The 16,837-nt window shown below is 36.8% G+C and overlaps 1 protein-coding gene across 5 annotated transcripts in view; it reads left to right on the top strand.

The window, feature by feature from the left end:
- Positions 1-16,837, top strand: part of Arhgap24 (Rho GTPase activating protein 24) — an 807,091-nt gene that overhangs the window by 782,327 nt on the left and 7,927 nt on the right. For all 5 annotated transcript variants that reach the window (XM_047566946.1, XM_047566945.1, XM_047566948.1 and 2 more), the window contains 2 exons: positions 1,111-1,232; positions 14,715-15,792. In XM_047566946.1, the coding sequence (XP_047422902.1) occupies positions 1,111-1,232; positions 14,715-15,792 (1,200 nt within the window). The remainder of the gene's footprint in view (positions 1-1,110; positions 1,233-14,714; positions 15,793-16,837) is intronic.

Raw genomic sequence — 16,837 nt, 5'->3', positions numbered from 1 at the left:
AGCATCATGACTGACATATAATTGTGCTAGATAAGTATGCTGTTTTTATTTTTCATCATTTCCTTTTTATCTCATCAAGATAATTAGCAAGTCATGAAATAAAAGCACTGGTAGAAATAAAGAGGAGGTAAGGAATGGAAAAAGGTTTCAAGATTACAAAAGCAATCTATTAAAACCATGGGAAAAGGGCTATTTCATGCCTTTTCTTCATGAGCACCTTATAAATGGAAACAATTTGTTCTTGCAGTTTTTTGTCTCAGTTGAATTGATGTTTTAGTTTTACATATTTGATCTTATTTTTTTAACAGACTATAAATTGGAACTTCACCAATTCCTCCACAAGAAAAGCAGATTCCTCCTCTTCAAAATCAGGAATTTTACTAGATGATCTTATATATAATTCTCTTAGTGAATACATACATTGAATACTTCATTGAGAAATTAGAAGGGATGTTGGTTAGTTTTCCGTTATTGTAACGAAATACCTGAGATAATAAACTTAAAAAAGAAGAAAGGTTTATTTTGGTTCGTGGTTTCAGAGGTTTTAGTCCATAAGTGATTGACCCTGATGATTTGAGCCTGTGGCAAGCTGTTATATCAAGGAAGTTTAGGTCAACACCATTCACTTCAGGGCAGAGATGTGAAAGAGAGACAGGAAAAGGGTAGGGATGCAGTATCTTCTTCAATTGCATGCTCCCAATTATGGAAAATCCTCTCACTAGGCTCCTAAATTTTCCACCACATCCCAAGAATGCCACAGGCTGGGACCAAGCCTTTAACACATAGACCTTTGAGGGACACTTATCCAAACCATAGCAGAAAGAAACACATGTCCTTGACTCTCAAGGGCATATTAGCATTGTCCAAACACATTTGTTACTTTAATTGACAGAGGAAACCAATCCAGGATATGATCCTTACTGTTAGAGCTGTCACAATTTGCAATACAATTTTTCTACATTTAAATGAAAGATGTTTGAATTTCCAAATGGTTTTGTTTTAATAATCATCTTTGAGCACATTTCAATTCATATGTTTCCCAATGATCCAGTTTCTTCCACTGAGAAATTTAATCCTGTTGTTTTTCAATCATATTCTTGCAACTACTAGGTTCTTAGATGAAGTGCAGTCTTATTCAGGAGTTAACAAAATGAGTGTGCAGAACTTGGCAACTGTCTTCGGTCCTAATATCCTGCGTCCCAAGGTGGAAGATCCTTTGACCATCATGGAGGGTAAGCAAATGATTATCTTACACCCTTGCCAAAAGAAGAATCAACCTCCTCTTGTTTGGCTAGAGTCTGTTCTTATCTGAGCAAACTAAGGGAATAAGTAATCCATGATGACTCCATTTATTGGCCCCATTTATTATTTAAATGTAAAATCTTCTTGAGATTTGCGATTTTTTGCAACTTACCAAGTACAAAATCATAAAATGATTCCCCAGTAGCCATCAAAGAACAAATGGAACTTTTGTGAAATAATAATCCTCTGTAAAGTATGAGATAAAAGAACTGCAAAGCTTTAGTTCACTTTGTGAGTTCAAGGCAATTTAGAGAAAATTCAAAAAGTTATTTTTAGTTAATATATATTTATTAATTTTGACTTTTGGGAACAGATTTCAAGAGGTGAAGAAACTTGATCCTTTGTAAGACAATACTATTTATTTAATTGAGTTAAAACTTGAAGGAATTTCTGTTATCCAAATTATAAAATGCTTCAAATTATTTTCCATAACAAACAGTTATTTATGTTTCATGTCATTAGTCCTCAGTACTTTGGTTTCTTTTTGACTTGTGGCCATTGCTAACATCATTGTTTCCTGCATATTGGAGTAATTGAGCACTTCAGAATTCAAAAGGGAAGGGGGAAGGACAAAGAAAAATTATTTTAAGTTTTAGTCTGAGTTTATTTAGACTAGAACAAAAATATCACCCTCAGTGGTGTGAATGTTATTCCCTGATACCATTCCCTTCCTGAAAATTCTAATACTTCATTCCTCTCTATCTTCTGTTTGAGAAAAAAAGCTGTTGAGTATCTGCCTATATTCTCACAACTTAATTCCCTTTGTGTAATACTGAGGGCAATATAAGTTGAACATCAGATATTTGGCAATAGACTGGCCAGACAACTTAATTTGCATCTGAAGAGTCATGCAGATATTAGAAAATGTTAAATTTGCAACTACAGGAAGCATAAAGGTACCTTAGTTCATTGTTTTTAAAAAAACATCATTATTATTAATCAAAATATATAGAAAACAACCCCCACACACACACACCATAATGAGTTATACAAGACAAGGCCTTCAGAAATTACCACGTAGGTCAAGAAGCAGAATGCTTCCGGGCATCCCCAAAGCCCTCCCTGTGCCCTGACCAGTCATAATGCCTATTATCTAAACATGAAGGCATTTACACAAATCTCTCCCCTGATGCTTTGCAGTCTCATCACCCATACAGACTTCCCCATACATTATATTAATATTCCCTCTTCCCTTACTGGATACATTCCCTTACTTAATACATTTAAGAATAAAGAAAATGTGGTATATATATATATATATGTATATATATATACAATGGAATATTACTCAGCCATAAAGAATGATAAAATTATGGCATTTGCAGGCAAATGGATGAAACTGGAGAATATCATGCTAAGTGAGATAAGCCAATCTCAAAAAACCAAAGGACGAATGATATCGCTAATAAGTGGATGATGACACATAATGGGGGGTGGGAGGGGTTAGTGTTAGGGTTAGAGTTAGGGTTAGGGAGGGGGGCAAGAATGGAGGAAGGAAGGACTGTATAGAGGGAAAAGAGGGGTGGGAGGGGTGGGAGGGGTGGGGGGGAAGGGAAAAAGTAACAGAATGAATCAAACAACATTACCCTATGTAAATTTATGATTATACAAATGGTATGCCTTTACGCCATGTACAGAGAAACAACATGTATCCCATTTGTTTACAATAAAAAAAAAAAGAATCTTTAGTTTTTAAATATGTGAGTTTGGTGCCTGGCACTGTGCTGCACACCTATCATCCTGTAAATTGGGAGGCTGAGGCAAGAGGACGGCAGTTTCAAGACTGACATCAGTGACTTAGGGAGATTCTGTCTCAAAACAAAGCAAAACAAAATATGTAAAAGGACTGAAGAGGTAATTCAGTAATAAAGTGCCCCTGGTTTCAATCTCTATACCAAAAAACAAACAAACAAAAACTATGAACTCATATACTGAAATTTATTTGAAGGGTCAATGGATTGTAATTATTATCCTTCATTAAAGTTCACTTTTTCCCATTTTTGGCCAGTGGAAGCCTCTTCAGGTTACCTTCTTAGAGCATTTGACATAATCTTAGTATTTTAGATACCATCCTTTCTTTTTAGTAATGGCAAGATTTCATAGGCTCATAATATCTTCTGCTCCAAATCTGGAATTGGTCTATTTATAAAATGTCCTGTTTTCCATTAGTAGGTAAATGATATTTTAAGGCCCAAATCTAAGTACTGGCAATAATCATTCCTACTGACTTTTTCATCATTTCTAGGTCTCTCAGTGGACAGAGCTAGGAGATACAAATGCACATACGCACATGAATTTTATGCATTGTGTGTGTGTGTGTGTGTATATATATATATATATATATATATATATATATATATGCTCTTACTAATTAAGGAAATTTGTATCAAAAATTCACATTATGCTTCCAATTCAAAATCAAGACTACAGGATTTTTATTTATTTTCTTCTCTATTAGTTTTATTACCTTCCAAAGATTCCTGGTTCTCAAAGACATTGAAGATCACAGAATTAGAATATGTCATAGTTAATCATTTGCTCTAAGACTCATCACATGGATAATAGTTTTAGAATAATAATAATAGTAGTACTATCAACATTATTATGATTAGCTTCAAACATTTAAAAACTTTTTACTTACCTTCTTCTGACCCTCTTTTCATTCTTTTAATATGTACATTATATTTGCATTATCAGAGTGTATACCCATTGTACACTATACTCTCTCCCTTTAGTCTTCATTTAGTTTTATATATATATATTTTTTTATAGATTGCATTTTGATTCATTGTAAACAAGTGGGGAACAACTTTCCATTTCTATGGTTGTACACAATGTAGATTCACATCATCCATGTCATCATACATGTACGTAGGGTAATAATGTCTGTCTCAGTCTACTATCTTTTCTTCCCCCCACCCCCTCCTGCCCCATTTCCCTCTACATAATCCAAAGTTCCTCCATTCTTCTCTTACCACCCCCTTCAAGAGATGACTGGATAAATTGGTATATATATACAATGGAATACTACTCAGCCATAAAGCAGAATAAAATCATGGCATTTGCTGGTAAATGGATGAGTTGGAGAATATCGTGCTAAGTGCAATAAGCCAAGCCCCAAAAAAACAAATACCAAATGTTTCCTCTGTTAAGTGGCATCTAGGTTGGTTCCACAATCTAGCTATTTAAGAATGTCTTTGTTGAACAGTAAAAATTGTAAGTTGTATTACATCTTGTCCCTGAGAACACATACTGTTAATAATGGGGAAAAGTACCAAGCTCTATGTATAAAGCATTTGTGCATACTGTCTTTAAAGTATTGGCTTAAGGAAATGTGTTTGTGTGATTATCAGAGTTGCAAGCCTTTCTAGTTGCTTTTTCAGAAAATTCGGGTTTTATTTGAAAAACCAAGAAACACATTCTGGTTATTCATACTTGAGCATTTTGCAGACATGTTCTCAAAAAGGAGTTCAGTTAGCCTCTCACTTCAAGAATTATACGACTGGGCAGAATTTTGTCATTGATAGAATTTGAACTTTCTTGTAAAAACTTTTATCTAACACCTTGAGCTTAACGGGTTCCTAATCCTTAGCTACTTCTGAGGTGAGATCCACCTGGAACCAGTCCTCTGCTCTGTCCAGGAAATGCCGTTCGGGCACACTGGGGTTTTCTGTTTCCGGGTCCATCACTGACCCCTTGGTTTCCTTCTCTTTCCTTCAGTGACACTGTGGAGGCCTTTACCTTCACCAGTGTGTGTTTGGGGTTTGGGGGATTCCATGTTATCTAGTTTTACTATAAATATTACCTGTGAGTTTTAGATTTTGCTTTCTGGTTGTTCTGTTTTAATGTGAGAATTTCAGGAAATTCAATATAGTCTTCCTAAAAGTCAGTGTTTTTATTGTTGTTCTTTAAACTCTATGGCAACTCTTGTTGCTGTTTTAGAAGAAATTCTTAAAACTTACATAGTGTCCCACTGTTACCTTTTGCCAATAAGAAACTTGATACCCACAAAAAAATATTTTTCTCTAAATATACTGATAATGTGAAAGAAACAGGTGCACAAGTAAACATAGGTTTTTAAAGACAATGGAAAATGAAGCAGCGAATAATCCCATCTGTGTCATAATTTGGGGGTTCCATACATGCTGTCAATCCCATGGGAGTTCAGTCATTTCCCCCAGTAGTGATCAGGCCCATGGGGGAAGCTCTTTCACAGCAACCAAACCTGGAGACTTCTCAGATCACAGAACCAACTCAGTTACTTCCTCTCCCCATCTCAGCGTGAGCCAGTATTTCAAGGAACAATATTCTTGCATCCAAACACAATTGAAAACAAGTTGGATGTTTATTGAGGTCTCTAGAGAAAAGATAAAATCTGACTGAGGTCTTAATGTACAGAAAGTTGGTTGAGAGTATTCTATAATTCTTGATGGGTTACTGTTATCAACTGTAATGGCCAGTCATACATATCTTCCATGGAGATGCTTAAAGGGGTAAGTTTGTTTGTTGAGTTGTTTGTTAGATTGTTGGTTTGTTAGGTTTTAGATGAAGAATGGCTCATCAGTTCCATTTTCAAATGATCTATTCTAATTGTTAGTCCATATATCTTGATTTTTGACAGAGACTGTAGTGCCATTTTTCTCCTGGTTAATTGAGAAAACAATTATAAAATTATTTTGAGCCAATTTCCATTTTACCAGTCACTAATGGCATCATTTACTGTATTAGGATAAGGGATTGTATTATGTTTTCAGTATTTGATTTTATTTGTGCTTTGAGGCTATATTTAATTTTTCTAATTAAAACATTGTTAATTCCCTGTTAGATAAGAATAGTCATATCTAATAGCAGAATTTACTCTTCAACATAATAATCTTTTAAAATGTCTTCATTTATTTGTTTATTCAATAAATGTTCATTAAGCAACTACTTTATGCCATGTTCTTCTGTAAGCCTGCAAAGATGAAAAAGGAAAAGTTCTGTCTTCAAAAAATTATATTTAGAGTATTTAACATATAATCATTTAATTATAATACAGTATGAAAATATTATATACATGATATGTCAAAGGGTTAGGATAGCAAAAATAAGGGAATGATGGTCTTTCTCTTAGAGGTCAGTCATTCTACCAGAGAAAGAAACAAAACCATAGGTAAGGAGATGTGTGCTTAAGTCTGTTTCAGTCACTATAACACAATCCCATGGGCTGAGTAGCTTATAAACAATAGAAATTTATTTCTCACGCTTTAGAGGGCTGGGAAGTCTAAGATCAAGGAACCACCAGATTTAGTGTCTGTCAAGGACCCATTTTCTGTTTAACTGATATCTATCTTCTCACGGTGTCCTCCTCAAAGGAAGAGGGTGAGAGAGCTCTCTGAGGTCCCAAAACTTTTATTTAATTTTTAAAATTTTTTTTTGTTCTAATCAGTTGTATGTGACAGTAGAATGCATTCATACATTTTGATAGATTATACATAAATGAAGTGTAATCTCTCATTTTTCTGATTATAAAAATTGTAGGATCCCATTCCAAGGGTGCTAATCTCATTTATGAGGGCTCTACCTTCATGACCTGATCATCTCCCTAGTTTCTACTACCATGACATTGGGGATTAAGATTTCAATACAAGAATTTGAAGTGGACACTAACATTCTGTCTTGAATAGTAGGGAAGATCATAGTTGTCTGAGTGAAAAATTTGGTAAGGACAATGTTATCAGAGCATATAGGAGGGTGGGTGAAAGGCATCCTAGGAAGACCTCACAACATTCTGAAGGTCATATTAACCATTCTTCATTCAGAAATATTTGATACTTATTGAGCCAAGAGGGTGTGGAGAGGATTTTTGTTTCATAAAAATAACTCTGGCACCTCTGAGGATTAGCTATGGGAAGATAGGTAGAACTCAGACTGAAGTAGACCTTGGTTCTCACTGGCTGAGTTCCAAGGTTGACTTTGCATTGGTACTCTGGCCTTCTAGTCATTTCCTACATCCACATTTGATGTAGGAAACATTGCAATTCAAGCAAATACACTCTGAGGCTGATATTACTCCTGAGACATAACAAGTGTAGGCAACTTTAGATCTAAGAGTAAGTTTAATCTGTGTGTAAAAAGCTGTGCACACCACCATATGTTTTCACTATGATTTTTAACAACAGACCTAAATATAAGCTGCTTGGGTTGGAAAGTAAACTTTATGTTCAAGCCCATGCCATTTATCTTTACCTTTTTTTCTCATTTTGACAGATGTTTGAAATGAAATAACTAATTATTATTGGCTACTATCTGTTATTTATAGTAAGACTGATAGGAATTCCATTGAAAAACATGGAGACTTTGCTTTATTTTTTAAAATCTTTCTTTTGAAATTCTCTTGTATTTTAAAGGGCATTAATCATGAAAAATTTTGATAGTTTAGACTTTATCACAATTAAAACTTATGTTTCAAGATCTAAAAATAAGAAAGGGACAAGCCACAGGCATATATATATATATATATGCAGATCACATATCTGATTAAGGACTTGTTTTAAAAGTATATGAAGAACATATGTAACCTAAAGCAGTAAAACTAACAAGAATATGGGCAAAAGTTTTTAAATAAACACATAATCAAAGAAGACAGGCAAATAACAAAAAAAAATGTGGGAAGATGTGCAATACTTTTAGTCAGTACAAAAATGAAAATTTAAACTATAATGAGACACCTCTACACATCCCCTACAAAGTAAAAAATTAATACTGAAAATACCAAGCATGCATGGTAGAAATATAAAATTGTAGAGCCATTTTGAAAAAAAAAAAACAGGCAAGTTCTTATAAACTTAAATATATGGTAACCATGAGATCTAGTAGAACAATATGTTAAATATTTACCCAAGGAAAATGAAACATTTATTTATTCAAGACTTGTGGTCAGAAGTTTATTTCAATTTTATTCATAATAGCCCCCAAACTAAAAACAGAACAATTCCCCAATAACTAGTGGATAAATAAACAAATCGTGGTGTGTTTATAGAATGGAATAATACTCAGCGATAAAGAGAAGGAAGTACTGACACATATGACAACATAGATAAATGTCAAAAGTATTGTGCTAAGTGAAAAATACCTAGACACAAAGATTGCATACTCTATAATTCCATTGTTGTGAAAGTCTAGAAAAGGTAAAACTATAGTCACAGAAAGCTCAACAATGGGCAGGAAGTAGGTGAAAGAGATTGACTACAGAAGGGTACAAGGGAAATTTTCTGAGTCATAATGAGAAGGATTTTCCAGGGCTGTATAATATGTGAAAGCTCATCATACATCTTAAAGAAATCTCTTCTGACATGCCAGATGACACATGTATGGGTTATTTCTTGCAAAAATAAAAAATGAAGCTATCCTGCATGGAATGCTGCCCACTTATACACACATGCCTGTGGATGTACACCCACAGACACAGAGTATAGCACCCAATGTCTTTCAGGGAAAACTGTGGTTATTTTTATTTTTTTTTTTTCTTTCAACAATCCTTCACCAATGCTTATGAAGAAAGGGGCCTATAGTATGGTGTTTAAATTCAACCTGTATAAAATGATATGAACCTGAGGGAATTGCTGGATTGTGTAGCACAGTGAAATTCCAGAATCTGCTTCAACTCTGCAGAATGGGCTGGTGATTATGATCATTCTGACATCATTATTTGGTCTTATTGCTCCCCACTAGCATACTAAGGAAGAAAATGACCAAGGAAGAAATAAAAAGGGAAAAGAAGTTAGTGCATGTAGTGACATACACACACAATTACTACCAAGCCTGTTGGTTCTAAATGGCTATAAAAATTCAAAGAAAGTCCCATAGCGGGTGACTATTACCATTTATTATCCCAGAGACTAGATGAAAACAAAATCTCCCAACATAAGAAAGACAGTTTCAATTTGTGGGCTCCTGACACTCGTTCTACAATTGTGAGCTGATGTGCTTTGTCATGGCTGTTCACGATCATGGAGACTTTGGGAACAACAGTTCTTTTCTTTAATGAACAGAATGCCTCATAGAGTCCACAGCTATGATGGAAAGTAGTGACGCTTCAAATGTTAATATTCCAGTGATGGGAAAAGGTTTATTTCTTCAAAATACTAGGTAGTCATATGTAAACCCTTAAAAGTGCATCTTCCTATGGGCAAACAGTAAAATAACATCCAGAGTACAATATCTTCAGTGACAACAGTGTTGACAGCCGTTTCAAATGCTCTAAGACCTTTTCAACAGACTCACTCCATTGAAAACATGAAAAATTAAGAAATTACTTAAGGAAGAAAGATGTATATATGATACAATTAAATTCATTCACTCTTTTTCTCTTATAACTGTAATAATAAAATTTTTGTCTTTTATTTAGTTTTCTATTTAAAACTACCTTGTTTACTGATTGCTATTAGAATTTGAAATTCTAGCAACTGGAATGTAGGAGGACAAATGCATAATTTGGAATAAAAAGTCTGAGTAATACATTTCACCTTGGTCACTTACCTATCTGTACCTTGAGTAAGCAGCTTAACCTTTCTGAATTTTGATTTTCTGATCTAAAAACAAAAAAGTCCTATCTCATAAACTTTTGAGAAAGTTAAATTAAAAGTTATGTGTGAACCCTTCCCACCTACCACAGTTTCTCTATAACTCTAACAGATAGAGGAATCACCTAGGGATATTGTTAAAATGCCAGTTCTTAATCACAGGTCTACAGGGGGGTCCTGAAATTGCCAAGTTCCCAGGTGATACTAGTTTAAGTGGTCCCTTATTGCTGCTGTCATCTGGAAGCTTATTAGAAAGACAATATCTCATGTCCCGTCCAGTGGCTCCTAAACTAGAATCTGCATTTTAACAAGATTTCCAGGTTTGGGTGAACATTAAAATTCAAGCCACACTGGTCTAGCAGTAGGTGTGACACATGGCAAATACTCTTTGTAAATATATTAGGTTTTGAATCATCACAGAAGGAGTGTGCAGGATAGAGAGGGCTGTAACATATTTTTTTTCTAATCAAAATTTGAGTTGGAATCATCTTGTTATTTTGCTGAGGTGTTGCTTTAAATTAAAGAACAGCCTTGCCCCAGGCCAGGTGACTGCTCTGACAGCCTCAGTTAGCAGCTGGAAAACGACATTGTCAAAAGCCCTTTTCATCACGTTCTTCACTAAACCTCACATTGCAAGTCTCTTATGTAAAAACTACATTTACTAACTCAAGCTCAAGTTGCTCCTCTGTATTGATTTATCAGAGACTACTCTTAGGAGCTATTATCAACATTATATGAACACACAAAATTGATAGAGTTCAAGTCACAGGGTGAGTGATGTGTGTGTTAGTTCACACTGCTTTTCTATCCTAAAATTACCCTTAGAGGATTGGGGAACCTAACTTGGGAAACAAGTCTAGAAGCCTAGTTATTACAGCCAGGTTTAGGGAGCAAAACCCAGCTTACAAATTAAAGAGGACTATGTGAATATATGTTTTGAGATTATAGATGGTATGCCATAGAATCTGATACATCAATTAATTTTTTGAATTAATGCTTTTAATAAAAGATCAACTTTTCTATCCACCATTCTCTTAATTATGACTTTTCTCTACAACTGAAACATCTGTTTTAGTCAGCTTTTTTGTCACTGTGACTGAAAGACCCAACAAGAACAATTTAAAGGATAAATAATCTATGTCCACAGACAGTTAACTCCATTTTGCACTGGGCCCAAAGTGTAGCAGAACATCATGGCGGAGAAGTGTGCTGGAGGGAAGTGGTTTAGGACATGGCCATCAGTAAGCAGGGAAGGAGGAACTATTCTGCACACAGGGACAAAATATATACCCCAAAGGCACAACCCATCCCCTCCAGCCATACCCTACCTGCCTTCAGTTATCACCCAGTTAGTCCCTATCAGAGAATTAATGCAGCAGATTAGGTGAAGGCTCTCATAACCCAATCATTTCACCTCTAAATTTTCTTGTATAGTCTCACACATAAGCTTTTCTAGGACACCTAGTATCTAAACCATAACAACATCAATTTTTAATCCATATTCTACAGTAAAGAGTAAAACTATGAGGATTAAATGAAATCATAGACTTTTCATCTAAGAGAAGTTTTCTTTTTTTTATCGAAGGTTTTTAATTAAAATTTTCTGGCACTTTTATAGTTCTCAAAGAAAAAGATTGCTAATGGCAGAGTCTCTGTTTTTGTTACTGTTATGGTTTGGATGTGAGGCATCCCCCAAAAGCTCACGTGTGAGACAATGGAAGAAGGTTTGGAGGAAAAATGATTGAGGTATAGCTTTAACCTAATAAGTGAATTAATCCCTGATGGAATTAACTGAGTGGTGATGGGAGACAAGCGGGGTGTGGCTAGAGGAAGTGGCTCATTGCGGGTGTGGCTATGGAGTATATATTTTATATCTGGAGAGTAGAGTCTCTTTCTGCCTCTGATCATCATGTGAGCCACTTCCCTGTGCCCCACTCTTCCACCATGATGTTCAGCCTCACCTGGAGCCCCTGGGGAATGGAGCTGGCTGTGTGTGGATGGAGACCTCTGAAATCATGAACCCATAAATAAAATTTTCCTCTTCTACCATTGTTCTGATCAGGTCTTTTAGTCACAGCAGTGAAAAAGCTGACTAAAATGGATATCTTAGAATTTTTTTCACTTCTCTTTTTCATATTTGATTTTTGAAAATTCATTTACGTTGCCTTCTAGTTGCCATGGTTCCTTTGTTTTTGACCTAAAGCAATTTAACTGTGATGTATAAAGGTATGAATCTCTTTGTACTTACCTTTGCTTGGAATTTTATGGTCTCCTTACATGTGTATATTCATGTTTTTCATCAAATTGGAAAGTTTCCAGCCACTAGTTATTGAAATAGTCTTTCAGTTCCTTTCTCTCACCTCTCCTTCTGAGATGTCATGCTGGTTGGCATGTTTGATGGTGCCCCATGGATTTCTGAGGTTCCTTTCATATTTCTTCATTTTTCTATCATTTCTCAGGCTACATAACCTCAATTGGCCCATTTTCAGGAATGCTGATTCTTCTACATTCTGGATTGTGCTATTGATCCCATCTACTCACTTTTTCATTACAGTTATTGTACTTTTTAACTCCAGAATATCTAATTCTTTGTTTTTATGCTTTCTCTTTTGTTGATATTCTTTACTTGATAACATGTTAATTACTCTTTTTTGTTTCTTTCCCATGGTTTCCTTCAATTGTTTGGATACATTTTGAGTAGCTGATTTAAAGATTGGCTTTGTGAATACAACAGCTGGATTTCCTCAGACTTTTTTCCATCCTGTATTTGAGCCATACTTACCTAAATCTTTCATGTCTCATGTTTCATTGAAAATTGGGAAATGTTAATATGTGCAAAGACTGGATATTGGATTCTCTTCCTTGTTAGGGTGTGTTGCTGTTGCTATGTATTACCATTTGTTTAGTGTCTTTTCTGAAGTAATTCTGTAAAGTCTGTGTTATTAATTTTGTGTGGCCTTTGAAGTCTCTGCTTGGTTTATTAGCTAATGATTACATAGACGTTTCCTTGAATGCCTAGAGTTAAAAAAGTTTCCCTGTCTCTACCAGAGGGTTCTGTGTATATGTTGGAACAAATCAACACTCAGCTAGGCAATTAACAACACTTTCTTAGCCTTCAGTTCTTCCTTGTGCAGAAACTCAGGTTCAGGCAGAGATGAGAGCTTAGGGACTTCTCAGTTGTTTCCTAAGTATGCACACAATCTGGACTGTGCATGTGGTTTTTCTAGATTCCCAAAATACATCAAAAACTCCTATGGGACTCTCCTTCCCAAGGTTTTCCTTTTAAGTCTAGTTAGCTTATTTTTTGTCTTTACTATTATCCATTGCCTCAGACAGCCACAGTGTTAAAGATAAATGTCTGTCATTGGGTTTTACACAATGTCCCTGGAAAAAATTGCTGTTCACCCTGGGTACGTTCCTAGCCACATCAAATAAAGACAAGCCTTGTGAGTGGTATCTTCCAGAGAATTAACAGAGCAGTCAAAGAATGACAATTCTCTGGGAATGGAACTTTGAAGGAGTTGCAGTCCACCTCTGCCCATTGCAGTGGCTGCTAGATTGCTAGACTTTTGGTCCTTGCAGTGTCTATGAGATATTGGTTTTCAAGGTTTTTTTAAAACTGGGGAGAAAAGGATGGGCATATCACCAGTTTAAACACCACCACAGAACTTGCTTCTTTTATAGAGATTCGGCACCTTTTCTTGAATCAACACTCTCCAGAATTCTGACTAAGTTGATCCTGGAATTTTTTTGCTAGTGCTTTTGTAGAGAAGAGGATTTTGTAGTTCCTCGCTGCACCATTCTGGCTCTGTCACTTAAAGTATCCCAAAGCTTTAAATGGTGACCAAAAGTCATATGGAACTTTATCATCTTGCTATTTTAGAGAGAGAGATCATATATCCACCATAGATCATTTACGGTTATATTTAAAGATTGTTTTGTTACTTTTTTCAGTGCCATGGTCAAAGACCTGATGAAAACAATTAGAGGAGGATAAGTTTATTTGGGGACTCATGGTTTCAGAGATCTCAATCCATAAATGGCCAATTCCACTTCTCTGGACCCAAGGGTGAAGTAGAACATCATGGCAGAAGAGTATGGTGGAGGAAAGTGACTCAGACATCACACTAAGAAGCAGAGAGAGAAAGCTCTATTCAATAAGAATAAAATATAAACCCCAAACATATGCCCCCAATGACCCACCTCCTCCCGGTACCACCTAGTTAGTCCCCATCCGTGGATTAATACACTGATTAGGTTAAGGCTCTCATAACACAATCATTTCACCTTTAAATTCTTTTGCATTGACTCACACATGACCTTTTGGGGGATAGCTCACATCTAAACCATAACTAAGGTTTGTCTAAAGTACAGTAACAATTTGAGGTGATTGTCAGATGAGATATCAAAGTGACCTCCTCCTAAGAAAAAGTTATTATAACAACATGTCAGACTTGTAATGCATGCTGTATAATGATTAAGTGTTCAGTCTTTGGAACAATATAACTATGAGTTCAAACCCAGTGTCTGGTCCTTAGTAGCTTTATGACCTTGGGCACATGACTTAACTTTTAAAATGCAGTGACAATAACAGTATATATCCATATATTTGTTTTAAAATCCAACTAAACTACAAAAATAAAGGGCTTGGCACAGCATATGATGCAGAATAAACACTCAAGAGATTTTATCTTCTATTGCTATTATAAAAATTATGAATATAATTTAGCAATACTAATAATAATTCTGAATTTTACCTAAATATGTTTCTTTAAGAGTCACATTCAAAATAGAAAATAAATCAAAAGTGTTTCTCTCACGCTACTTTACTTTTCTCTGCCATTCCAGGCACTGTGGTGGTCCAGCAGCTGATGTCAATGATGATTAGTAAGCACGATCGTCTGTTCCCTAAAGATGCAGACCTGCAAAGCAAGCCCCAAGATGGAGCAAGCAACAACAACAACGACCCTCAGAAGAAAGCCACTATGGGTCAGTTACAGAACAAGGAAAACAATAACACCAAGGACAGCCCTGGCAGGCAGTGCTCTTGGGACAAGTCTGAGTCTCCCCAGAGAAGCAGCATGGACAATGGATCCCCTCCAGCTCTATCAGGCAGCAAAAACAACAGCCCAAGAAACAGCATCCATAAGCTGGATGTCTCCAGGAGTCCCCCTCTCATGGTCAAAAAGAACCCAGCCTTCAATAAGGGTAGTGGGATAGTCACCAATGGATCCTTTAGCAGCAGCAATGCAGAAGGTCTTGAGAAAACTCAGACCACCCCCAATGGGAGCTTACAAGCGAGAAGGACCTCTTCACTGAAGGGATCTGGAACCAAAATGGGTACCCACAGTGTGCAGAACGGGACGGTGCGCATGGGCATTTTGAACACCGACACACTGGGGAACCCTGTGAATGGCCGAAGCATGAGCTGGCTGCCCAACGGCTATGTGACCCTGAGGGATAATAAGCCGAAGGAGCAAGCTGGAGAGTCAGGCCAACACAACAGGCTCTCCACCTATGACAATGTCCATCAGCAGTTCTCCATGATGAACCTCGATGACAAACAGAGTGTGGACAGTGCCACCTGGTCCACGTCCTCCTGTGAAATCTCCCTTCCCGAGAACTCTAACTCCTGCCGCTCCTCCACCACCACCTGCCCAGAGCAAGACTTTTATGGTGGAAATTTTGAGGATCCTGTTTTGGATGGCCCCCCACAGGACGACCTTTCCCACCCTGGGGACTATGAAAACAAAAGTGACCGGAGGAGCATGGGAGGTCGAAGTAGTCGTGCCACCAGCAGCAGTGACAACAGTGAGACATTTGTTGGTAACAACACCAGCAGCCACAGTGCACTGCACAGTTTAGTTTCCAGCCTGAAACAGGAAATGACCAAACAGAAGATAGAGTATGAGTCCAGGATAAAGAGGTGAGGAAAATCTGCAGATCTTAACTGCCACAGCTTCCTGCTGAGGGACAGAATCTCAAAGGGCCAAAAAAACTGGCTCTAAGGTCAAGAGCTAATCCTCACTTTACCATTTGCCAGCTGAGGGACTTTAAGGAAGTTAGTTGAAGCTCTGTGAGCCTGTTTCCCAGTGGAAGAACTTTGAATCTGGTGGTACCTATCTCAGAAGCACATAAGTCACTGAGCCTTATCCCTTGTACAGAACTGGTGCTCAAGAATGTTATGATTAAATATGTGGAGATGTATTAGAGGATTGGAAGAGGGGGACCATATCCTCATGAACCAAGAATAAGGAACCTACTTTTAGAGGAAAAGGATGAAATTAAGGTTAAAAAAAAGATAGGTAAATATTAGGGTTAAAAATAAGTAAACAGAGCTTTATTTTTCACTCTTTTAATCATTGAATTCTGAGAAAAGGTCTTCTATCTGCCAGGCTTAGTTTCAGACCCTGAGGATTAACATGAGCTCAGACAGGTGACAGGTGTAAAGTGTCCTAGGGCTTTGTGGGGTCATTTTCAGTCCATTTACTCTGAGATTGGAATCCTCAGTGGGTGTTTAGAAGAGGTGACATGAAATGTGCTCACACCAACAAAGGACACTGTAGTCTATGTGGGGTTCAAGCTAGATGATTAAGGAAGCAGTTATGTAAATATTGCTCTATACCCATTTCCATCTTCTCATAAGTTGGCCAAGGTCGAAGTTTACTTAGTGACTTCCTCAGGGCAGCAGTGTGGGCCAGCTGAGGAGCACTGGCTGACTGTGCTGTGTTCACAGTGCTCCTGAGTGTCGGGTCCCCCACTGAGAGGAGAGCCCAAGACTCACAAATAAAACCTGTGCCGGAGACATGAAAATCACCATACCCGACGTTTTCACCAGTCACAGAAATTATAAGCTGATTGCTTTGATGTTTTTTTCAGTGTGATGTAGGGGAAAGAATGCTGAATTACCAAGTCAGGAAAAGAAGGGATGAGGCCCAGGGTAGCCCATTTAGTGTTCCCAGGTTCAACCT

This window comes from Sciurus carolinensis, chromosome 10 (genome assembly GCF_902686445.1).
Source record: "Sciurus carolinensis chromosome 10, mSciCar1.2, whole genome shotgun sequence".
In the NCBI taxonomy this organism is placed as follows: domain Eukaryota; kingdom Metazoa; phylum Chordata; class Mammalia; order Rodentia; family Sciuridae; genus Sciurus; species Sciurus carolinensis.
The sequence above is the reverse complement of the archived record's forward strand: the minus strand, read 5'-3'. Positions and strand labels throughout refer to the sequence as shown.